Consider the following 25683-nt stretch of genomic DNA (forward strand, 5'->3'; position numbering starts at 1 on the left):
ACCACATGGACTTCAGCAGTTCTGGAAGGCAACTCACCATTACTTTCTCAAGGGCAATTAGGGATGGGTAATAAATGCTGGCCTAGCCAACGATGCTCTCATCCCCTGAACAAATAAAAAAAATGCATATGAAAGCTTAATATGTTTCTGGAAAAATAACTATGTTAATGTCATCCTTAAAATATTTGATAAAGATATTTCATATGAACTTATTAAGCTTTTGCTAATATGCAGAAAATATATTTGATGGTTCTGCATTTTTGCATTATCACAGGGCTGTGTGGTGAGTTATATTATGATGGTGAATGTCAACTAAATCCAATGCTTATTAATTGGGGAAAAAAGGACAACCTTTTTTGGGAGTGTTAATAATCATGTTCCAAACAGGAAGGCATAACAATTGTTAAATAACCATTGTTTTATGTAGCGCAATGTAAAGTAAGTACTGGTTCAATACCTCTCTCTGCTAGTCTGCATTATTTGATCATTCTCTCTCAATTGACTTTAGCCTTCTGGTCAAGTTGAAGGTCTGGTATGCTATATTAAAAAAGCAGAATGTTTTTGAACTTGCCTAATTGTTGTAAGATCATTCTTAATGTTAGCGAATTTTTTTTATCATATGCAGCCTGGATGTGTGGGAACTTTTACTGGAACACTGCGCAGATCCAGGACAACTTGTCTGGGGACTGTCTGCTGCTGCAGACCTTTTCTGTCTCTATGGAAATAATACAGTTCCTGTCTGATAGTAGTTGAAACGTTTAATTGTACAGATGCTGTTATTCTGCATTTTCACACTTTTTCTGTATGTTACGTAATTTCTCTTCTAGTGTTTATGAGGCATATGGCTTATTTCCCGGGATAGTGTCATCAAGGTTCACAGAAATGTGTTGTGAAGCTTCGATAACCTAGTGGGTAATGACATCACTGATCAAACATTAGGCCATTTAGGCCAGAAGGTCATGGGTTTTATTGTTGGTCTCTAAATTTGCTGATTTTAGCCAAGACAATGTTGAGGTGATACAATTGGCCCTACCTGCGATAGGTAAGAGAAAAATTAGCAAGGGTTCCTACTCCTGCGAACTTTCCAGCAACTTTTATGGAAAGTCACCTTTCGATAAGAAAAGAATTGGGTTCAACTGTGAAACCCCCCTCCCCGCACCCCCCACACCACCCTCCCTCGCCTGATGCTTGAACAGCCTCCTGAAATCTGCTTTAGGTTCATCAACAGCACTGACCAGAGAAAAATATATACCATTACTATTTTACAGGTCTTTAATCTTAGGTTGGATGTTGAAGAAATCATAATTCCCTCAATCTTATTTTTCTCCTTTCCAAAGGACATGACTTATGCTGAGGTACAGTTCCAAAAGCACAGCTGCCAGTTCATATCTCATTGTTGAGTGAGCACTAGCAAGCTATTTGGAAGTGTGGAATATTATAGCTGAGCCTAATCTATCCTGATTCAATATTCGCACATGCATTCTTTCTAGCAGTTGTCATGAGATAGTGATCGGGAGTGGATATATGAGCTTGTTTAGCCCCTCCTAACCCAGGAGGAAGGGCCCAATTTTAAAATCCCATCCATTATCTCACCTGAGATCAGCTAGCTCAGCAAAGGCTAAGGATCACACCTGATCCTTCCTGGTTGATATGGTTCAGTTACAGGTTCTAGGAGCCTCCTCACTTTTCCTTACTGGATAGCAATCTTTCAGCAAATATGCAACAGAACTTTCCTCTCTCTCATTCAGGGCACAGAGCAAGTTGTAATATTCTAATTTGTGCCTCAGCTAACTCAGCACGGATTAGAACTTGATACCTGCAACCTTCTTGGTCTGTACAGCTGTGCATCACACAATGCTTAATCTGATTTTTTAATTCATTTTAGTGAATCCTTTGGATTAAGGTATGCAACAGTATGGTCTTTGCTTCTGTCTACAGTATTTATAGAGCTTCAGAGAAAAGAAGGAATGTAATTTTGAGCTCTGCCAGGAATTAATTTCATGCAAAACTGATTTGAACCAAACATTTTGGCCTGAAATTCCTCTGCAACAAAAATTGAGAAATTGCCTGTGTTACCCCTATTTATAAAACTGTACCTTCGAAAATCACACTTTCAAATCTGAATGTTCCCATGGATTTGTTTTCAGATTATTAATTACAGAGAAAAACAAACACCCTCCCTTACTATTTAAAAATTAAATTTCTGGCCAAGCGTCCCTTAATAAATTTAAAGGATGAACATTCCACTAATTCTATCATTTGTAAGGGTAGTTAAAATTGAGCAAAATCAGACATTGAAAGCTGGAATTGCTATGTTGATTGTGGTACACAATTTATTTTTCTTATTCATTCTCCAGCCTACATGATATATTCTGCACATGTTTGCTACACAGATTTTGGGTATTTCACACTATTAGGAAACAGCAGCTCCATTGTGTACAAAAATATTTAAATTAAATTCCTTCAATTTGACATAAGCAGCTTAAAATGCAGCTGGTTCCTTATTTTTAATTTTATTGAACTTGGATGTGTGGCCATTGGGGAAAATGTAACATATAAAGGCTAGCCATGGATATGAGCGTTGTAAGAAGATTTGTAATCAAATGCAGGCTCTGGGCGCCAAACTTGAGGAAGGACGTGAAGGCATCGGAGAGAGTACAGAGATTCACAAGAATGATTCACGGGATGAAAAACTGTAGCTATGAGGATAGATTGAAGAGGTTGGGACTGTTTTCCTTGGAGAAAAGAAGGGTGGGAGAAGACTTGATAGAGGTATTCAAAATCCCGAGGGGTATGGATCGGGTAAATAGTGAGAAACTGTTCCTACTCAAGAGAACATCAAGAACTAGAGGACACAGATTCAAAATAACTGACAAAAGGAGTAAATGTGTTGTAAGGAAAACAAATTTCACCCAGAGGTTGGTTGGAGTCTGGAACAAGCTTCCTGAAAAGATGGAGGAGGCAGGTTCAATTGAGGTATTCAAAAGGGAATTGGATTGCTACCTGAAAAGCGAGAATGTGCAAGGATACGGGGATAAGGCAGGGGGGTGGGACTAAGTGGAATGCTCTTTCAGAGAGCCAGTGCGGACTTGATGAGCCAAATGGCTTCCTGCTGCACTGTAAAGATGCTGTGATACTGTGTGATATACAAATTATTTATTAAATACAAGAACTACGCTGTCCTTTTCAAGAACTAATGATTGAATACAAAGTTAATTTTTTGCTATTAATCATGTAAGCTTGGGATGTCCAAGCTATGGTCACGAGCCATGCATAGACTGAGCCCTGTTGATAAAGTCTTGATAACTATTTCTATCAGCACTTTTTCTTTATTCTACTGGTTTCTCCAGCCTGGAAGTTTATAACAGCCTATTCTCAGTGCTGCTCCTTCATTGATGGATAAATCTCATACTGAACACTGAAATTTGATAGTATTAGCAGATTGATATCTGCGAGTTAATGAGAATATTTACTTAAATTTGATTGACTACATTTTCCTTTATTTTACGTTGACTTCTAATCTGGGATTAGCATGAGTTGGTATCAAATCATTTAATAATAAATACACTTCTCCTCAAATCAGAGCCATGGGGCAGGATTTTACCGTCGACAAGCGGGGGCGGTGCCCACTAACCAACACGTAAAATGATGTGAGATGATGTCGGGCGGAACTCCCGACGTCATCGCGCCCCATTTAAATTTTCAGGAAGGCGGGGGCACAGCAAAATCAGCTGCGCGCCTGCCGAATTGTCAATGGCCAATTGAGGCCATTGACAGGGTCAATTAAAGTACTTAGTGGACCTGCCCGTCCAACCTTAAGGTCGGCAGGCAGGCCAGGAGCCCCGGTGGGAACTAGAAAAAACATGAAACCTCATCCACTGGCGGGATGAGGTTTTATGTAGGGTTTTAAAAATGTTAATAAACTTGTTATGGAAATTATGAACATGTCCCAACTCATGTGATATTCTCACATGAGGGGACATGTAAGGGCATTTTTTTTCTACTTTTAATATTGTTGACAGTAGAGCTGATCTCCCTGAGGCAGCACCTAGCCTCAGGGAGATGAATGCGCTCTTTCGTGCGCATGCGTGAAAGAGCGCACTCTCGGCTGATGGATTCTTACCCCCCCCACCCCTGCCCACACAGGGAGCACATTGCGCTTCCCCGTGGACGTCAGGCTGGGTGGGTCTTAATTGGCCCGCCCACGTAAAATGGCGCTGCGCCTCCGATCGGGGCGCCGATCGGAATCGCGCCTGCACCCGCCTGCCCATCAACTTCCCCCCCACAACGGGGGGAAAATTTTGCCCATGGTTTTATGCAGGTATACTCAGAAATGAGGCGTTGACATTTCCCTGTCCATACAACATCATTGGAGACTTTGTCATCAGATGTGAGATATACAATTGGAAGCTCTCACAGGCATTGGTGGTCATATATTTAAATTATAATTACACACCTTCTGAATGCGAAATATCAAATTAGTCAATTCCTCTTAACTAAGGGTAGCTTTGCTAGAACTAGTTCTTGCTACTGTTGGAACGGTGTTTCAAAAGAATCACCATAGAGGATGTAAAAGATTCATTATTCCTTCCTCTCAATTTTTCAGGAGCTCTGCTTGTGCACTTTTCAGGAAATATAACGGGATAGTGATTGGGAGTAGAAACCGTGGCTCTTTTTTTCTTTAACATAGGAATATAGCAGCAATTGTAATTACTGCCTTGGTTTAAATCTGTTTACTCGGCATAATGTGGATTCAAAACTGTTCTATGTGACTTAATGCTAACCATACAATGCTTAATCCACTAGAGCAGTTTGTGAGCTAGTGCAATGGATTTTCCTTATCTTGATCTTCTGTGTCATTCAAGTGCATTTTCAGAAGGGATTGCTGGATAACCTTTAGGATCAGGAACCTTGGCTGATCTCTCTTCTCCCTAACACGGAGGTCATTTATAATACTACAACCTGGACCCCGACTGAGATTTATTAATTTAGCACAAATTGAGAATCAAATCTGTGAATTTGCTGGTCTGTATAAAATCTTAAGATTCTAAGATATTGGAGCAGGAGTAGGCCACTCAGCCCATTGAGCCTGCTCTGTCATTCAATAAGATCATGCCTGATAGGATTGTAGCTTAACTTCACTTTCCTGTCTGTCTTCCATAACTCCCTTGCCTATTAAAAATCTGTCTAACTCAGCCTTAAAAATATTAAATGACCCAGCCTCCACTGCTCTCTGTGGAACAGAATTACAAAGACTAATGACTCTGAGAAAAGAAATTCCTCCTCATCTCCATCTTAAATGGGAGACTGCTTATTTTTAAACTGTGCCCCCAATTCTAGATTCCCCCACGACAGGAAACATCCTGTCAGCATCTACCCTGTTAAGCTCCCTCAGAATTTTATATGTTAATAAGATCACCTTTAATTCTGCTAAACTTCAATGAGTGTAGGCCCAACTAGCTCAAACTTTCCACATAGGATAAAATCTTCATCCCAGGAATTAGCCTAGTGAACCTTCTCTGAACTGCTTCCAATGCAAGTGACGCTCCTTAATTAAGAGCAAAACTATACACAGTACTCCAGGTACGAACTCACCAATGGCCTGTTCGGCTGTAGCAAGACCTCCCTACTTTTATACTCCATACCCCTTGCAATAAAGATCACCATTCCATTTGCCTTCCTAATTACTCACTGTACTTGCATACTAACTTTTTGTGATTCATGTACAAGGCCACCTATATCTCTATACTGCAGTATTCTGCACTCTCACCATTTAAATAAAATCTTCTCTTTTTCACTCTTCCTGCCAGAGTAGACAACCTAACATTTACCCACATTATACTCCATCTGTCAGTTTTTTGCCCACTCACTTAGCCTGTTTATATCTCTATGCAGACTCTTTGTATCCTCCTTTCAACTTGCTTTCCTACCTATATATGTATCATTAGCAATTTTGACTACAATACAGTCTGTTCCTTCATCCAAGTCGTTAGTATAGATTGTAATTAGTAGAGGCCCCAGCACTGACAAATGTGACACCTACAGTTTGCCAACCTGAAAATGATCCATCTATCCTGACTGTCTGATTCCTGTTTGTTAGCCAATCCTCTGTCATTGCTAATATATCACCCCAGCACCATGAGCTCTTATATTTTGTGGTACCTTATCGATTCGCTTTTGGAAATCCCAATACCTTCTTCATCTTCTTGTTCCCTATTATCTACCCGGCTTGTTACATCCTCAAATAATTTTAATAAGTTTGTCAAACATGATTTCCCCTTCACGAAACCATGTAAACTCTGCCTATTTGTATTGTGATTTTCTAAACGTCTTGCTACTACCTCCTTAACAATGGATTCTAGCATTTTTCCAATGACAGATGTTAGATTAACTGGACTATAGTTTCCTGCTTTCTGTCTCCCTCCTTTCTTGAAAAGTGGTGTCATATTTATAGTTTTCCAATCCACTGGGATCTTTTCAGAATCTAGGAAATTTTGGAAGATTACAAACAATGCATCCACTATCTCTACGGACACTTCCTTAAGACCCTAGAATGCAGACCATCAGGTCCAGTGGACTTGTCAGCCTTAAGTCCCATTAGTTTTCACAGTACTTTTTCTCTAGTGATCGTGATTATTTTAAATTCCTCCCTCCCTTTTGCTTCTTGATTTTCTAGTACTCTTTGGATGCTTTGTGTCTTCTAATGTGAAGACAGATACAAAATACTTGTTCAAAATCTCTGCCCTTTCATTGTTTCTCATTATTAATTTCTCAGTCTCACCCTCTAAGGGACCAATGCTCACTTTAGCTGCTCTTTTCCTTTTTATATATTTGTAGAAGCTTTACCGTCTGTTTTTATATTTCTTGCTAATGTTCTCTCATACACCAATTTCTCCCTGTTTAATTTTTTAGTCATCCTTTGCTGGTTTCTAAAGCTTTACCAATCTTCTGTGTTATCACTAAATCTTTCCAATGTTATGCATCTTTTCTTTCAATTTGACACCATCCTTAACTTCATTAGTTAGCCACGGATGGTGCATCCTTCTCGTAGGCACCTTTCTTTCTCAATCGAATATATCTTTGTTGGGAATTGTGAAGTATCTCCTGAAATGTCTGTCACTGCTCCTTACCACCTGACATTTTAATCTATTTTCCCATCTCATTTAGCCAACTCTGTATTCATACCCATGTAATTTGGATTTTGAGTCAAAATCCTGGAATTCCTTCCACAACAACACTGTGAGTGTACCTAGCCCAAAGGTCTGCAGGGGTTCAAGAAGGCAGCAAACCACCATCTTCTCAAGGCCATCTTAGGGATGGGCAATAAATGCTGGCCTAGTCAGTGATGCTCACATCCCGTAAATGAATTTTTAAAAAACCGCCTTTATTTAAGTTTAAGACAGTAGTTTTGGACCCGAATTATTCACTGAGTGGCCCAGAATTCCTGACCGCCGGATAATTGTACCCCAGAGGACACCCAAGATGTGCTGGAGAATGCCTCGGAAGTCCTGGTCACTGACTACGCGGGATTTGCCTGTAAAGTTTGGACTTCCGATGGGCAATTCTCCTGCGTCTGGAACCCTTTGAAACTCTGGGTGGGATTTTACGCACCCATCCACTGCCAGGATCTTCCGGTCCTGTCGCAAGTCAATGGACTTCTTGCTGGGCCGCTACCTCGCCCACGGTGGATCCTGTCTGCCACGGGGCCGGAAAATAACTGGCCTCTGAGTTAGAGTTGGAGACTTCAAATGGTTCCAACTCATTTACCAAAATAGTTACCCAGGAAAAGTTAGAAGGATTGAAACCAGTTCTAACTTGGGTAACAATACTACTGAGCCCCTGACTCACCACACCACAGCCCCCCACTCCCCCTGCCCTGCAATGACCCAACTAACCCCGCTCCCCCCCAACTCTCCACTGGACTCCCGACTACCTCCTGACCCCTCCACAATTATGCCCCCGACACTCTGACTACCCCCCTTAGCCCCCTGACTACCCCCCAACCAGACCACCCTCCAACCACCTGACTATCCCCCAACTTGACTACACCACCGGCCACCTTACTACCCCCAGACTTCCCGACTACCCGCACCACCCAACCACCCCACTTGACCCTATACCTGCCATCCTACCCCCTCACCTGCCACCCTACATCCTCACCCAGTTACCTACCACCTTACCCCAGCACCCACCCATCTGCCACCTACCCCCTCAGCCACTTACCTACTACCTTACCCCTCACCCACTTAACTACCACTAACGCCTCACCTGTCATCCTACTCCCTCACCCACTTACATGCCACCCTATCTCCTTACCCACCCACCGGCCACCCTATCCCCTCATCCACTTACCTGCCACCCTGCCGCCTCACCCACCCACCACCCTAACCCCTCACCCATCCACCACCCTAACCCCTCACCCATCCACCTGCCACCCTAACCCCTCACCCATCCACCTGCCACCCTAACCCCTCACCCATCCACCTGCCACCCTAACCCCTCACCCATCCACCTGGCACCTTACCCCCACACCCACCCATCTGCCACCTTACTCCCTCACCCACCTGCCATCCTACCCACTCACCCATGGACCTGCCACCCTACCTCCTCACCCACTTACTTTGTACACTTAATTTCTCCCCATAATTTCTCAAAGCGGCTTTGGGACCTCTAAACTCTCTACTTACCGGAATACGGCAGCTAATGCCATAAAAAGGGGGCATGGCTTGGCTTCCACTGACGATCCTGCCCTATGAAGAAGGACTCTCAGAACAGGTATGCGTCACATTTCTGAAGAGCCCGCCAGCTTGACCATACAAGTTGTAAGAACCTTGAAACTTATGGACAATTGCAAGGGCTGAGGCTCCTTCATTGCTGCCTTCTGGGTCCCCATACCTACCTCACTTGTAGTCACGCACTCCTATCCCTGACCATGGACCAAATCAGAAGTATCTAGACTAAGGGATGTGACTGCATCCTGGAACAGTGTGTCCAGATAACTTTCCACTTCCCTGATGCATCACGTGTCCGAAGCTTAGATTCCAGTTCATCAGGCTCGGAGCCGAAATTCCTCGAGCTGTAGACGTTTACTGCAGATGTGGTTGCTCTGGATCTCACTGGTGTCCACCAGCTTCCCATATGCTGCAGCTGCAACACGTCATCTACCCTGTTACCTTTATTGTGTTTAATTTAAATAACTAGATTTCAAGTTTAGAAATATTACTTAACTGTTGTCTGTACTTATACCAAGTAGTTTAACTAGTTAAGCTATAAATTCAATGCAATACTTATATCGCCCCTGTACCGGTTTAAACTACTACCTGCATTTTAGAGGGATAAAATCTTAAAAATTCACCAATCACCTTCCTGCTCCCCTAATTAAAACCTTGAACGCCTACCAGCTTCTGGAGGCTGAAAAGGTTGATAAAAAGCAGCACCGCCTTCACCTTCTGCATTGAATTCCCACGTTAGCACTCATACCTCGTTGCACTCTGCACTCCCACACTGTAAATTCACTTACTCACTGACAAACTCTCTGAAGCATTGTGAATAAAAATTAAAAAATTACTGTTGTTCTTCTGATGAGATTTTTTATATATATAGCAGGTATAAATTGTATGCATTTGGGCTCCAGGCAGGAAGATTCAACTGCTGGGAGGACACATTGTGAATTTGTACATAGAAGTGACGGAGGCTTGATTTTCCATCCATCAAATGCAGGAAAGATCCTGCAGGCTCCATGGATTCCTGCACCTGACTTTCTGCTATACACTTTCAGGAACAGAAGTTCATATATTTTACCTGATACACTTCTTAATGCAAGAAGACAGCAAGCTAAAACACATTTCTGTTACCATCTTTAATTGTCATGGCTATCCCTGTAACTGTGTGTAAACCAGAAGCATCCTAACCACAACATGCTTTGTTTTTTAGAAGGAAACATGAGTACAACATGTTGAAGCCAGACAGTTAGACCAGTGGAAATGAGATTCATTCTGCAGCCCACAGTAACCATATGCTTCAGTGGCTTAACAAAGCCCTTTCATATTGTCACAATCTGCACTTTCATCTTGCGCTGTTATCCACTCAACATTTAAGCTGAAAAGTCAAGATATTTTTCTCAGTCCCAAGTGTAAGGCCTAGCGAATGAATAGCTTTGTGGTTTAAGCAGCTACTTTCTATTGCCTTCTAAGCAGTCGTACAACTATCGGAAACTAGAATCAGTTCAGAGATTTGCCTGCAGGACCATTCTTCAGCGTTAGAATCTTTCGTGTGAATCTCTGTTATTCGTGCACAGCTTGGGTGGACTTAATGTTTGTTGAAAAGAGCCCATTGAATACCAGATGTACAAACCTATCCAAGGACTGTACAGTTTTCTTTGTTCTCTGCCTAAACTGTATTAATTGATCACTGATTACTCTCCTCCTTTCCGATACAAAGCAGCCCGCTTGATTGGCACCACATCAACAAACATTCACTCCCTCCGCCACCGACACACAGTAGCAGCAGTGTGTACCATCTACAAGGTGCATTGCAGGAATTCACCAAGGCTCCTTAGCACCTTCTAAACCCACGACCACTACCATCTAGAAGGACAAGGGCAGCAGATAGATGGGAGCACCGCCACCTGGAAGTTCCCCTCCAAGTTACTCACCATCCTGACTTGGAAATATATTTCCGTTCCTTCACCGTCGCTGGGTCAATATCCTGGAACTCCCTCCCTAACAGCACTGTGGGTGTACGTACACCACATGGACTGCAGCAGTTCAAGACGGCAGCTCACCACCACCTTCTCAAGGGCAACTAGAGATGGGCAAAAAATGCTCCAGTGAAGCCCACATCCCATGAATCAATTTTTTAAAAATTTGTAACTTCAGCATCAGTACATATTGGGCTAAATTTTTTGCGGAGGCAGTGGCCCCACCCAGTGACTGAAAAGTCAGGGGTGAGCCCGTCTTTGTCGGCCTGGAATGCCACTATTACCAATCATTGTCGTAGTGTTTGATACATTTGAGTTAAGAGCCAAAAGCACAACAGCCACGGCTGGAATCTATGGTTTCAGGTAGCTAACTGCCTGAGGTCATGGCTTCCACTCCCATGTGGGAGGGTGTCCTGCCTCCAAAAGCTGTCAGTCAAGTAGATGGCCAGTAACTCTCCTGTCACAGCGCTGCCACTGGGTGCACTGGCCACTGCTGCAACTGCGGCCAGTCTCCAGTGAGGAACAATGATGGAGGACAGATAACCAGGTAAGTGAGCAGCCTCACCAGGACAGTCAGGCAGGCTCAGCAAGCAGAGGGAGGTGGTGGGAGTCGGTAGAGCGAGGATGGAGGAGCAAATGAAGAAGGCCCTTTCTGTTGGGAGGGCAGAGTGCTTGAAAAGGAGCAACTCCAATCCCATCTGCCCCCTAGACGTGGCAGGAGGAGGCCCTAAGTGCCATTAATTGATCACTTTAAGAGCCTCAATTGGCTCATATTTATGCCGTTGCTAATAAAATACCAGTGGAGACAGGTAGGCGTTTGGCACGACGCCATCTTCTATTCCAAGTGATTTTACGGCCTTCTCTCTTCTCCTGCCTGCCAGCATGTTCTCGGGGTGGGGGAAATTCCAGTCCTTGTCTTCAGCTTTGTGTAGTGTGGTGGCACTCTCACCTATGTGTTAGATGGTCATAGGTTCAAGCTCCACTGCAGAAATCTGAGCACACAGTCTGACACTGCTGTGCAGCACTGAGGTTATGTTGCTTCTTTGGAGGTGCTATCTTTTGGATGAGGCATTAAATTGAGGGTTCGCTATAGTATAAATAGGGCAAATTGGCAACAGTAAGAAACAGGTCAGTGGAATAAAAATGTGCCACAAAGCCATGACTCATGGTTGACTTGCCTGTAAGCGTTAAGGTGGCTAGTTTGCAAAATCACTCTGTTCCATTGCAGAATAAAGAAAATCAGTGGCAAAATACAAGCTTATTTTGTATGTGTACGTACTACTCTCTCCTCCCTCTCCTGCCTCACACTCTTTCTCTTGCTTCTTTATCTCCACCCATACTGATTCTAATTTCTGATTTTCTAAACAAAAATCCACCCTTACTACTGTTCTTATGTCATTCTTTATTATCAGGGTTACACCCCATCCTTTTCCATTTTATTTGTCTTTCAAAATATTAAATACTGTGGAATATTTAGCTCCCAACCTTGGCCACCGTGCTATCATGTCTCTGTATTAGATCAAATCAATTTTTCTCTATTTGTTCCATTAGTTCATTCACCTTGTTACAACTGCTTCATGCATTGAGATAAAGCAACTCTATTTTGAACTTTTTACCATTTCCCCCTTATTTTCCTTATCTAAAAGGATAAAGGCACAAGGGTAGGATTTTGGCGATTGAAGGGGTGGGAGTGGGGAGATATTATGCCTACACCATCAGAAGCCTCTAAACTAGAAAATATTGTGGGATGAGAGTGAAATGGGATGTGTAAAGGAGGATAAGATATAAGGATACTGTCATCTTCTATAGTTTCAGCGCCACCACTGGCTGCAGCCTCGATGGCCGCACTAATGATGGCTAGCCCTCTCTGCTCTTTAGGGGTAAGGGCATGTTTCTGCGCCTTCTGCCTCCGGTTGTGCACCACCTTCTCCAGTGAGAGAGAGGGAATTATGGCAATAAGTGTGGCGCAATGTGTTTGAGTGATGTGGCTGTCATGATTAAATAGCTGGCAGTGTGTGCAAGCTGTGAGATGTGGATGTGAGGCTTGTAGCAGTGCTAAGTGTGTGAGGGTGAGGTGAAACTATGGATGTTAGGTATTAGTCCTGATTGATAGAGGTTGGTAGTAGGTGAGTGAAGAAGGTGAGGTGTGTTGAGCAGTGCTTGAGGCTAGTGATGCAGTTGGGAGGATAGGACATTCCCTGATACATGAGGATACATTCCCTGATATTCAGCATTCATCTGAAGTCATTGAACTTCTTGCGGGGCTGCATCCAGTTCCTCGGGGCTTGACACTTATTGACCATCACATCATATCTGCTCCTTCTGCCTTCTCAGAGTTTGTCTGGATGGATTCCTGGCCCCTTTCTGATACAGCCTCTTTCTACTCAGCTGAAGTCTCCTTTGCAGCCTTGGGGCAGAATTTTTAGCTTGGCGTGTGGGTGCGTGCCCGACCCACTCGAGCGTAAAATACCACGTGATGATGTCGGTCAAGTGTCCCAACATTATCCCACGCTTGCGTGATATTTCGGTCGGCGGGCGCATACAAAAGTTGGAAGTGCGCTTGCCAACAATTAAGAGGGCAATTAAGCCCATAAAAGTTCCAATTGACTCAGATTTTTCGTGGACCGTCCAACCTTACAGTTGGTGAACGGGCGAATCTGCCAGGCGGACTTTATCTTTTTGATCAAGCCTCATCCAAGGGTGGGATGAGGTTTTTGATATTAATTTTAAAAATAAAAATGTTTGGACAGAATTTTCATCATCTGTATGTTCAGGTGACTGGTTCTGATGCGTGGACATTTTATTCTGCATTTTAAAATCTTTATTCATTGCTTTTAAGTTCTTCAGCTCCCTGAGGCAGCTCTCTGCCTCCAGGGAGCTTTCATTCTGTGCTCCCCCACTCCCGCGCTTATGTCAACGCCTGCCCTCTTCCTGTCCCCACCCTGGCAGTGCTGAGCATTTCAGCATGCCTTTCATGCTGGCTGACCGTTAATCAGCCAGCCAGCGTGAAATCACTGTCTGGGGCCGTTCGGGTCAGTGGTCTGTTCCCTGGCCACTCCCGGGCCCGCCGATCACGCATGCCCGCTGAACTAAAAATCCTGCCCTTGGAAAATGCTGAAGTCTACCCATTGTGCCATCCTTGTATCTTTTCCAGGTCAGAAACAGTTATACAATGACTTCCAGCACCTGTTTCAGCCACAGAGCACCTTTACTTTAAAAGCAGCAGGCTGCCTTTAACTGGTGCTAGCTTCTCACGATTTTGGGGCCCCTGCTGTGGTGTGCAGTCACTTAATAGCGTGGATAGTGTTGCCTACTCATGGGCTGTCCTGTTTATATTCCCCCAGTGTCAAGGCTTCCTCTGTAGGTTTTACTTAAATGTAAACATGATAGTAGTTTTGATGCTGGAGTTGCTACTCCTCAAAAATATCACACAGTATATGAGAGATGTCAATGTTTTATGAATGTCCCTCGCAAATACATCAAGAAATTCTTTGTCATAAACAGTTTCTAAGACTGTATGTAATTCGATCATATGTGGAGCTGTGTTTTATTTTCAGGAAAGGGAGAGACTATTCTGTGCCCAATGTTAACATTCCCGAGGCACATAGCTTAATAAAAATGTTAATTACTAATACATTCCAGATGTTTCTGAAACAACTCCACCTTTCCTGCTTCAATTGTTTGAAACCCTGGTTAAATTAGTTAAATTACATATCTCCCATGGCGAATGCTGTGTTGGGTGTTAAAATTTGGCAGTACAAAACAAAACTTCTAAACTCGTGCATCCAAATTACCAATAAAACCTTTAATAATGTGAAAAAGACTTGCTGTAGCCAGCTGTACCCAAACATGTTGCACGGGGAACTTTTGAATATTCGGTTGCCCAAGGCACTTGTGCTATATCTATTGATGTTACCGTAATGACTGGCATGAGGAAAATAAGCAACATTATTGTTGATATGATATAGCTGTCAAGTCAACTTGGGCACATCAATTTATAAAGACAGTGATAGATTTTCACAAGCACTTTGGGGAATCTACAACACAGTCTCAGAATAAGGGGGTCACCCAATTTGGACTGAGATTAAGGAGAAATTTCTTCACCCATAGGATTGTAAATCTTTGGAATTCTCTATCCCAAAAAGCTGTAGATGCTCAGTCATTGAGTATATATAAGACAGGAATCAATAGATTTTTGGGTACTAAGGAATTAAGGGATAGGGGGATAATGTGGGAAGGTGGAGTTGAGGTAGTAGATCAGCCACGATCTTATTGAATGGTGGAGCAGGCTTGAGCAGCCAAATGCCTACTCCAGGTCCTATTTATGTTCTTGCATTCAATTCTAATGCCTGTCTGCATTGTTCAGCTATTAAACCCAGTTTCCATACACAAGTGACTTGACTTTTTATGGACTTAATGAAATTACCAGTGTTGGAGAGGGTGAAAGATTTCTGCCCAGGCGGCCTAGAATTTTGGCTGGAACCTGGCTACAATGTGCTTCTGCCCAATTTAAATCAATGCTTTAAATTCCAGTGTGGAGTGGGAGTCTTAATGCACCTTAAGCTCACCTCCCTTACACTATTGAAGTGTCAGAAGGAAGCACTCATTCTTTCAAAGGAAATTCTGCCCTTCATGCCTTAAGGGCCCTCACATGGGAGTTGGTGTTCGTCGCTTTGAGGCCTTCTGAAGTACCCAATTGTTAATTTTAATGCAGTTAATCAATCCTGGATAGGGTCAGCTACGTTGTCTGGAAGCTAGTTTGCTACTTTTGGAGCCAAGGGCTCTAAAAAGGTTTCTTTTTCCTTGATTCTATTACTTTGTTGCATCTTGGAAGACCTCTAGTGGTGTGGCTATGGGCTGCTCTGCCTTACAGGAGTGGAATTCGGCAGATGCCGATAATCCATCATTGCAGCTGCTAGTGGTCCTCCACATACATGAAAATAGCTCTGTGCCTCCACCGCCCCTCCGCAACCCCCAAATTTGAGAGAGTGGTCTCCATATTGATGATAGGGAAGATTGGGGCTTTGGTCTGTACTTCCTCCAGAAGAATGGAGTACTAGGAACTTCGGAGTCTAGCTACTCATTGGGTCTACATATAAGTCTTCAGTTGCTTTGTGGAAAGCAGATATTAGCACAGTGAGCACTTGAAGCCACCTCATGTAATCTGCATTAAATGACGCACAAAAGGCACCACAAGTAAATAGCATTGACTTAAATTTTGGCGAGATTATTAAACAGGATTGACTGATTCAATTTTTAACTTGTCGAACTACTCTTCATAAAGGCATGTAAGAGGGTATGGTACAAACCCACATTCCCTGTGGGAAATGCGCTTATGAGGGTCATCGGTCAGAGATTTGGGACTAGTGCTGTCATCTTATCTCGAATCCACTCAGGGAATCGCCCCTCACCCCGCCTGCACAGCGAGTGCACAGCGCTTCTGGGCAAGCGTCACGATGGGCGGGCCTTAATTGGCCCGTCCACGTAAAATGGTGGTGCGGACCCGACCGGGGGCGCCGATTGGGTTCACGCCCTCCCCCGCCCGCTCCCGCACAACCCCCCCGACGGGGGGAATTTTCTGGCCATGACCTCTGAAGGTATATTTTCCTCTGTTTGCTATTCTTTGCAAATGGTAACTTAAAAATATAGAGAACACTGTTTTATAGGCTGGACTACCATTCTCAAAGACAAAAGGTACTAAGACTGCGGTGCACATTTAACGGCTGGTGGTTGTATAAACAGAAGAAATGACATTGAGTTCATGATAATGCTGGTTTCCTTTATTTATTAACAATACACATCTTTGTGTTTTGTCCTGTTTTCTCCAACAGTTGGCAAGCTTGGGATAATAAGAAATACTTTATGATTAAAAAAAAACATAGTGGAGATTTTCCTAAATTTGCCTCCAGATGGAGTGGATTGCTTGGGTGCAGCAAATACTGGAAAATTGGACAGAGTGGAGTGCATGCCTGTAAAAGAACCTGTCTGAGTTTCCTCCATTACTGGGAATTGGAAAATCGGCAGGTACTTTTACAGACATGCACTCTGACCCAGCTGATTTCCTAATACTCAGTGCACCCAGGAAACCAAGTGTTTCTGAGTCCGCACCCAGGTAAATGTCCCATTGCACGATGCCTTTGGTTTTAACAGACCAAGAGGTTATTTTCTGAAGGATGTAGGTATATGGAATCAGTAAATTATAATCCTTCTCTCAATAACATGAACAGTTTTCTACCTTCTGCACAGCTGTTTTTCTTGGTCTTTGATAGGATTCACTTTCTTGTTTAAATAGTAACAAAGATGTCATTGATTTCACTGTGAAAAACAGTATATCATTTCCCTGAAGCTACAGGACACCTGCACAAACCTTCAGTGGGAATTAGTTAATAAGACCACATGCAAAGATTTCTCAGAATGGTTTAGTTTATGTTTCTTCTAAAGGACATACAATCATGATATAAAAATTGAAGTTTAGACATGTATTTTTACTGTCTCTCTTTGCTCATGTGATATATAATTGTGTGTGGCACGCGTATGTGATGTCTGTGTGTGGATTTGTGTGCTTGCAGAGAAATAATTGTAACCTACACAAATTGCTTGTAGCTTCCCACTATTTTAAATGTGTAGCTTTGGGCAAAATAAAACTGTAATTGCATACACTCAAAGCATATACATTCAAAAGCAGTTCACTGATAATTGGAAGATTTTTGGTGCCAAAAAAATGCAATTGTCCAATAATTTGAAATAAGCATTGTGAATAACACAGTCAAGTGAAAATTTAGTGTTTAAAATATGTTAATTTATCACTTGAATTAAGCAAGAAGGTTGAATTTTGTAGCTTTTGGAATCTGTAAAAAAGGGAGACGAGTAAGTATTGATACACACTTTACAATAATATATGAGGGAACTTTATCCTACTTAAACTCAGCTCTACTCATAACTCATAATCCTTTCCTAAGCCATGTGCTGCTGTGACTGAGCCACATGTTCTTTTACTACCAGGGATTCCAAGCATCTTGGTTCAAAATGTTCTGGGATCGACTAGCATTACTGTAGTCTGGTTGCTCTAATTTAGTAAAAAGAGATAACTTTCCAGGAAATTTGGCTCACGTAGAAAGTAGGTATTTATTGATTTTTTTTATGAGCCAAAATGCCACGTAAAGTTTTCGAGTACAACTGCAGAAAGTAAGCAGTCATTGTGATATCCTTCTCCTTTTGTTTCCTACTAATGAAAAAGAAGTCAGTTAATAGAAAGACGTCCTCTGTGCCCTCTTTGTAAATAAATCCTAAACGTGCTTATAAAGAATGTGTTGATATACATAGTGCAAGAGGGCATCGTCCTCCTGAATGACCCAATGAGGCAATGCCCACAGTGCAAAAACATGAAATTTAAAATAATTGACTAGATTTTTGTTTCAGAGTAAGTTATATACTTTGTAAGAAGGCTTCAAGGGAAGAGTTTAGGTATTTGAAGATGTGCACAATATGAAAAATTTGAAATACCTTGCATGTGAATGGTCCTATCTCTTTTTAAAAAAAGACAAGGCACATGCACAGAAACACAAATCACATGCTATTGTATTAATTTAGCAAAGTAAACTAGAAGGAAAGACAAGCTGTGTGCCTTGATCTCCACCTTTTTTTTTGTTCATGGGATGTTGGTGTCACTGGCAAAGCCAGTGCCCATCCCTAATTGCCCTTGAGAAGATGGTGGTGAGCCGCCTTCTTGGACCACTGCTGTCCATGTGGTGTAGGTACACCCAGAGTGCTGTTAGGAAGGGAATTCCAGGATTTTGACCCAGCGACAGTGCAGGAATGGCGATGAGTTCCAAGTTAGGATGGTGAGTGGTTTGGAGGGGAACTTACAGGTGCTGGTGTTCCCATGCATATGCTGCCCTTGTCCTTCTTAGTGCTGGAGGTTGCAGGTTTGGAAGGAGCCTTGGTGAGTTGCTGCAGTGCATCTTGTAGATGGTGCACACTGCTGCCACCCGCATTGGTGATGGAGGGAATGAATATTGCTTTGTATTTTCCAACAACTCCCAGTTCAGTGGGATTTGGGGTTAGGAAGCTGTCACTAAAAATAGTAAGAGCTTCATTTAAGAATTATAATCCATTATCAGTTCGACCCACATGCAAATTCCCACATTGTGTTTAGACCATCTTTATAAAATTAGCTGATCACAATTGGGACATCAGCATTTAATGGAGATACTATTTTTAAAGAAAATTTTATTTTGAAGTTTACCAAAGAGGAGAATTGCAGTTTATTTGTTAATTTGGTATCTATTCTGGTCTCACTTAATTACCATACTTTTTGTGACATTGCCACTTTCAGCTTTTGAGATTACATTAGAGCCATGTTTCTATGGTTTATGTTCAGATATATCTGATTTGGGAAGGGTGACAATCCACAATTGCTATTACTCTAAAATCTGCAGTCAAAGTGCATTTGTTTAAAGATCTGTTGTCACAAACTGCAATTCATGAGTATGGTAGCATAGTAGCTATGTCACCAAATGAACAATCCAGAGAACAAGTGTTCAAGTCGCACTATGGTAGAATTTGAATTCATTTTTAAAAAAAATCTGGAAACAAAGAAACTAGTATCAGTAAAAGTTGTTGGGTTGTCATAAAAAACCAACCTGTTCACTAATAGGGAAGAAAACTTGCTGTTCTTACCCAGCCAGGCCTGTATATCTTTCCAATCCAACTTCAATGTGAGTGCCTTTTTTAAAATTCATTTATGGGCATTGCTGGCTAGGCCAGCATTTATTGCCCTTATTCAGACGGCATTTAAGAGTCAACATTTCTGTGGGGTCTACAGTCACATGTAGGCCAGCAGATTTCCTTCCCTAAAGGGCAGATGGATTTTTATGATAATCAGCAATGGTTTCATGGTCATCATCAGACTGTAAATCCAAATTTTTATTGAATTCAAATTTCGCCATCTGCTATGGCAGGATTAAAACCCAGGTCCCCAAAGCTTTACGCTGGGTCTCTGGAATACTAGTCTAGTGAAAATACCACTATGCCACTGCTTCCCCTACTTAAGTGCCTGTCTAGAAAAACTCTCAACTGTATCAGATTGCTTCAGCTCCAGAAGAAGATCCATCCCTACCTTCTCAAAGCAACTTAAGAATGGGCATTAATCCTTATCTTGTCAGTGACATCCACATCTTCAAAATGAATTAAAAAATGTTAAAAAAAAAAGTGAGTTATGCAGGTTGGAACCTGACATGCAGCCATATTTGCCGATTGACACAGCTTTGTCTCAGGCTCACTCCACAGTACCAGTGGGGATATTGGCAACACCAGTGAACCTGCAATGCGGAGATGTATTAAACAAGTTACTAATGTTGGGCGGTTGGGGGGAATGGATGAGAGTTGGGTTTTGGGGTGGGACAGGAGCTGCCTCACAGCAATCCCCAAGTCCATCGATTCAACAAGTCAGGGTAATTAGTATTGTTATCATTAAGTTGAAAGTCAGGACTGTACTCTGAAAACTTATGTATTGTATGTGTTTTTTATGATATAACAGCATTTTTTTTTGCTTCTCTTAATGGCAGATTACCGTACTGGTCCTTGCTTTACCCAAGTGAGTAATGAGATGTGCCAAGGACAGATCAGTGGCATCGTCTGCACCAAAACACTTTGCTGTGCTACTGTCGGCCGTGCATGGGGCCATCCATGTGAAATTTGCCCTGCTCAGCCCCACCCCTGTCGCCGTGGCTTCATTCCCAATATCCGCTCTGGTGCTTGCCAAGGTAATTTTAGTGGAATCATCATCTCTATAGTTATTTTAAATATTTAAAGCTGACATTAAGATTTCTGTGCAGTTGAAAATACTAAATCAGTGTATTTACATTTATGTTGTTTATTGCAATGCAATAGATTAAAATGTTTTAATAACTTAACACATGAAAGCCATAAATGTAATTGATATTAAATAATTATGTTGTTCACTTCACTGTGATAGTATTATCATATTTCAACCATGCAGAATTGTTTCTAATAAAGCAATATTTGTGCCACATAAGTGCCAGGCAATGACCATCTCCACCAAGAGAGTATCCAGCCATCACCCCATGACATTCAATGGCATTACCATCGCTGAATCCCCCATTATCAACATCCTGGGGGTTAGCATTGACGAGAAACTGAACTGGACTAGCCATATAAATACCATGGCTACAAGAGCAGGTCAGAGGCTAGGAATCCTGTGGTGAGTAACTCACCTCCTGACTCCTCAATGCCTATCTACCATCTACAAGGCACAAGTCAGGAGTGTGACAGAATACTCTCCACTTGTCTAGATGAGTGCAGCTCCAACAACATTCAAGAAGCTTGACACCATCCAGGACAAAGCAGCCTACTTGTTTGGCACCCCATCCACATATATTCACTTCCTCCACCACCGACACACAGTGGCAGCAATGTGTGCCATCTACAAGATGCACTGCAGGAACTCACCAAGCCTCCTTAGACAGAGCCTTCCAAACCCACGATCACTACCACATAGAAGGACAAGGGAAGCAGACAGATGGAAACAACGCCATCTGGAATTCCCCTCCAAGCCACTCACCATCCTGACTTGGAACTATATCGCCGTTCTTTCACTGTCGCTGGGTCAAAATCCTGGAACTGCATCCCTAACAGCACTGTGGGCGTACCTACACCACATGAACTGAAGTGGTTCAAGAAGGTATCTCACCACCACCTTCTTAAGGGCAATTAGGGATAGGCAAGAAATGTTGGCCTAGCCAGCGACACCCACATTCTATGAATGAATAAAAAAAAGTTCTCGGACTTGAAACGTTAACTGTCTTTCTCTCCACAGGTGCTCTCAGACCTGCTGTGTTATTCCAGCAATTTTTGTTTTTGTTTGAAATTTCCAGCATCTGCAGTATTTTGCTTTTATTTTAAAAGAAGTTCTATTTTTTTTAACTTCCAGTCGTCTAAAATCACCAGATATACACTGTAGAGTACAATTCAGTGTATCAGAATAGAAAAACAACAATGCATATAGTAGTTTAAAAATTGCTACATTTACATAGGCCAGAATTTAGCCCTCGATGGGTGGGCGGGCCCCACCGGCTCGGCGGCAGGAGGGCAGCTGAACTCCGCTGCCGAAACGGGGCCCGCCGCCATTTTGAGTGCGCGGGCCAATTAAGGCCCGCCCAGCGGCCTGCCTGACAGGAAGTGCTATGCGCTTCCTGTGCGGGGGGTGGAGGGATTCCTCATCTGTCAAAGTGTGCTCTTTCGCACATGCGCGCAGAAGAGTGCACATCTCCATGAGACTAAGTGCTGTCTCAGGGAGATTACTGACAGTGTAAAAAACTTTAAAAATAGAAAAATATTAAAATTATTAACATGTCCCCCTCATGTGGCAATGTCACACGAGATGGGACATGTTAATAAGAAGCACATAAATTTTATTGAAGTTTTTAAAAACGGACATAAAGCCTCATCCCGCCAGTGAATGAGGTTTCATGTATTATCAGAAGCCCGCTGGGGCTTCTGGCCTCCTGGGGCATTTAACAAGCTTAATTATCCTGTCAATGGCCTTAATTGGCCACTGACAGCTCGGCGGGCAGACAGCTGATTTCGTGTCTGCCCGCCTTCCTCAATATTTAAATGGACCGGGATGACATCGGGGGTTCATCCCGCGTCATTTTCCCGTCGGCGAGCGGGCCCCACCCCCAAATCGCCGACAGGAAAATTCTGCCCATAATATAAAATGCTAATAATTTAAGCTCATTAGGTTTCTTTGTGGGAGGTAAACTATCCCTTGGTTTTATTTGGTGTTTTAGCTGTTTTGAAGATCATTGCTTAGTTAACAGAGAAAATTGGTTGTGCTGTCAAATCACAATATATAGCCAGCCAGATACTAATCCTGAAAATTTAGGTGACCAGTTTTCTAGAAATTATTTGCTCCCCAGCAGGTATATACCATCGTATTCAGGGAGACATTTCCTTCATTAGGCAGAATATTTACATCACTTTGAGTCACTTGTCAGAACTGTTGGGTCTACACCTGAAACATTAATCGATCTTTTCAATTTTCAGATGCCATTTTGTCTGCTGTGTATTTCCTGCAGTTCATGTTTTTATATCACATTTTTGACATACCAGGTTACATACAAATCTACAAAGTGTTTTTTCTTAATATTGCTGAAAAGAGAGGCGTGTTGCTGAAGCTTTTCATCTTGCAATCATCAGGACAAACGCAAGAATACCAAATTTCAAAAAATCATAAAAATATATACTACATGAGAAAACTGTGCTGATTGATTGGGAAGTTGACTCTGATTGGCCAAGACGTTGCTATGGGGAAAGCAACAGGAAACAGTAGGCTCCCCAAGCCCCTAGGATGTTCAAAAAAGACGCAAGGTGTGAACATGTTTCTTTTGTTTGCAGAGAACAGATCCCTGCGTACGAATGTATGTTGCTTATAATAAGCATAAGCGAGTTACATTATGAGGTTTACTGATTATCTTTTATTGGTTGTTAATTGCTATTAGCACACAGGGGCTTGTTCAGCAAGTGCTGCCCAACCATGATGTCACAGCTAAGGGTGGAATTTTCCGCTCATATTTGCAGCCTGCTTTATAGTGGGTGGGAGCGGAAAATATTGAGAGATTGCAAAAATTGGTTTCACGTCATTGTAAAACCAGTTTGCGATTGTTCGCTCCACCTGTCAGTGGTGGGCTGTGTTTCCCACCACCGCACGTTGGGAACCTAATTTCAATACTTGAGCAATCTCATTATAAGCCCTGCTTGCCGGAATGATCCCCTCAAGCTGGATCATCTGGACCATGCTGGTGCGTTTCACAACAGAACATAAGTGACATGCACCTAGCGAACTGTACTTTGCTTGGGACTTCAAGGTTTGTTTGCCTACCTTGCTTCAGGCAGCACTCGTGGTCATCGGCGCCAGGCTTCACAGACAGCACCACATCACTTTTAGGGGGCTTATGAGCAGGTCTCTACCTACCAGACCAGTGGTAAGTTGGGGGTGGTTTTTCAACAGCTTAAGGGCCTGCTTGGAGGAAGGGGGAGAAGTGGCCTCAGGCAAGAGAAGAGGTAGCAGGGCAAGGGCTGTACTGGGGAAGGGGGTTATCCCAGAGCGTGGTGGGGGCACGTTGATCTGTGCAAGCGGCCTTAAGATGGTGAGGGCTGAGGAGACAGTCTCTAGAGGAGATGAGGCCAGATGGTGATGTGATGATGTGTGTGTGAGAGAGTGAGTAGTGATGTCCCTTGAGCTAACAGTGAGTGAGATGCCAGTGAATGTGTGATGAGCTTATGAGTGTGAGAGTTTAGAACATTGAGATGGTTGCCTTACCCTGGCAGCACAGATGAGATCATTCATCCTCTTTCTGCACTGGATGGCCAACCTCTTTGCAGTGTTGGTACTCACCACCATTACCACTGCCTCCCAAGCCAGAGTGGTGAGGTTGCTGGGCCTCCTGCAGTTAGAGCGGGGTGGAGAACATCATGGTGGGCCTCCAAAAGGCATTCCAGTGATGGGACACTGAACTCTTCTTGGTTTTCAGGGTTATGTCTTCACTAGAGCAATCCTGGGCTGCTAGCATTGAGAACTATGTGCGCAGCTGTAGTTTAGATATGGCACCCGGAGTGAGGAAACGATGAGGTAACGGCATAGCAGGCAATTCAGAGGCCGCCCGCCAGCGAGACGGCGTGTTTCCTGTGGCTGGATAATTAACGAGGTGGGAAGTGCACGATAGAGCGCGAAAACCCGCCATTGTGGCTGGCGGGTAAAATGTCAATTTTCACGTCCGCCACTGCACTTAGAGCAATTCTGGGATGATTCCACCCTAAGAATAGACATTTTGTTTTGGATTCTGCAAGCCTCGGCTTGTTGAGTATGGGCAGTACTCTGCTTTTTACAACTAACCAAAGGAACCTGCTGTTTGATTTGGTCAGCCAACCGATATGACATGCAGCCTATGTACCTGGCATTGCACCAGCACTGAAATCCAGGCCTGAAAAAGTGCCCAGTCTACCTCAAATTACCCTGGAAAGGAGAAGTATCTTAAATGCTGTTTCACGCTGTTACTATGCAATGGCTAAAGTGTGCGGTATTTTCCACTAACAGAATGCTGCCGTCAGTCCAAAAAGACATTTTGCCTACCAGACAATTGAGCAATGTCGTGTATAAATTTCAGTGCCAATGTGTTGCCTGGTATGTAGGCCGGATGTCCCAATGATTGGCTGATCGAATCAAACAGCATGTTCCTTTGGTTGCTAGTATTAGACAGAACAGAGGACCATACTCAGCCATCCTGCACTTGCAAAATCTATAACAAGACCTCTACTGTTAGATATGATTCTACAAATGGGCCGCACTTAATGAACAACCACGAGTGTGTCAGTAGCTATACTAACAACTGCTGTAAGATAATCAATCGAGCTCATAACGAGGCTCAATTACACTTGCTGGAAGCGATATACATTCATACACAGAGACCCATTGTCTGCAAATAAAAGGAATATGTTTAATCTTTGCACCATTTTTGAGTTACCTAGGAACTTGGGGGGCCTGTCATTCCTTGCTGCTTTCTCCATGGCAAGCCTCAGCCAGACTCAACTTGCCAATCAATCAACACTTTTTCTGTAATTGTATAAATTGTTGTGATCATTTGTCTAATGAGAGCAGGACGAAAAGCTTCAGCAACATGTCTCTCTTTTTGGCAATATTAGTTTTTTTTCTTTTGAATCACTTTGGCTGGACAAAAATGTAGTTTTGTTTTAAAGAAAGACTTACATTTATGTGGTGCCTTTGACAACCGCAGGTCGCCCCAGTGTGCATTATTGTCACTGAAGTACTTTAAAAATGTAGTCATTTTTGTATTGTAGGAAATCCGGCAGTCAATTTTTGTACAGCATGTGTTATAATCCTGAAAGCCCAGCGATGAAGGATAGAACCAGAGCCAATCTTTACTCACTTTTATAAGCATATATTT

At 42.8% G+C, this 25683-nt stretch overlaps 1 protein-coding gene across 1 annotated transcript in view; it reads left to right on the forward strand.

Annotated features, from left to right (window-relative positions):
• The window catches only part of fbn2 (fibrillin 2), a 401654-nt gene that overhangs the window by 67519 nt on the left and 308452 nt on the right, over positions 1-25683 (forward strand). Inside the window, exon 6 of the mRNA XM_078568999.1 lies at positions 20266-20463. Within this exon, the coding sequence (XP_078425125.1) occupies positions 20266-20463 (198 nt within the window). The remainder of the gene's footprint in view (positions 1-20265; positions 20464-25683) is intronic.

The sequence above is a fragment of the Cetorhinus maximus genome, chromosome 2, assembly GCF_964194155.1.
Source record: "Cetorhinus maximus chromosome 2, sCetMax3.hap1.1, whole genome shotgun sequence".
NCBI classification, from domain to species: domain Eukaryota; kingdom Metazoa; phylum Chordata; class Chondrichthyes; order Lamniformes; family Cetorhinidae; genus Cetorhinus; species Cetorhinus maximus.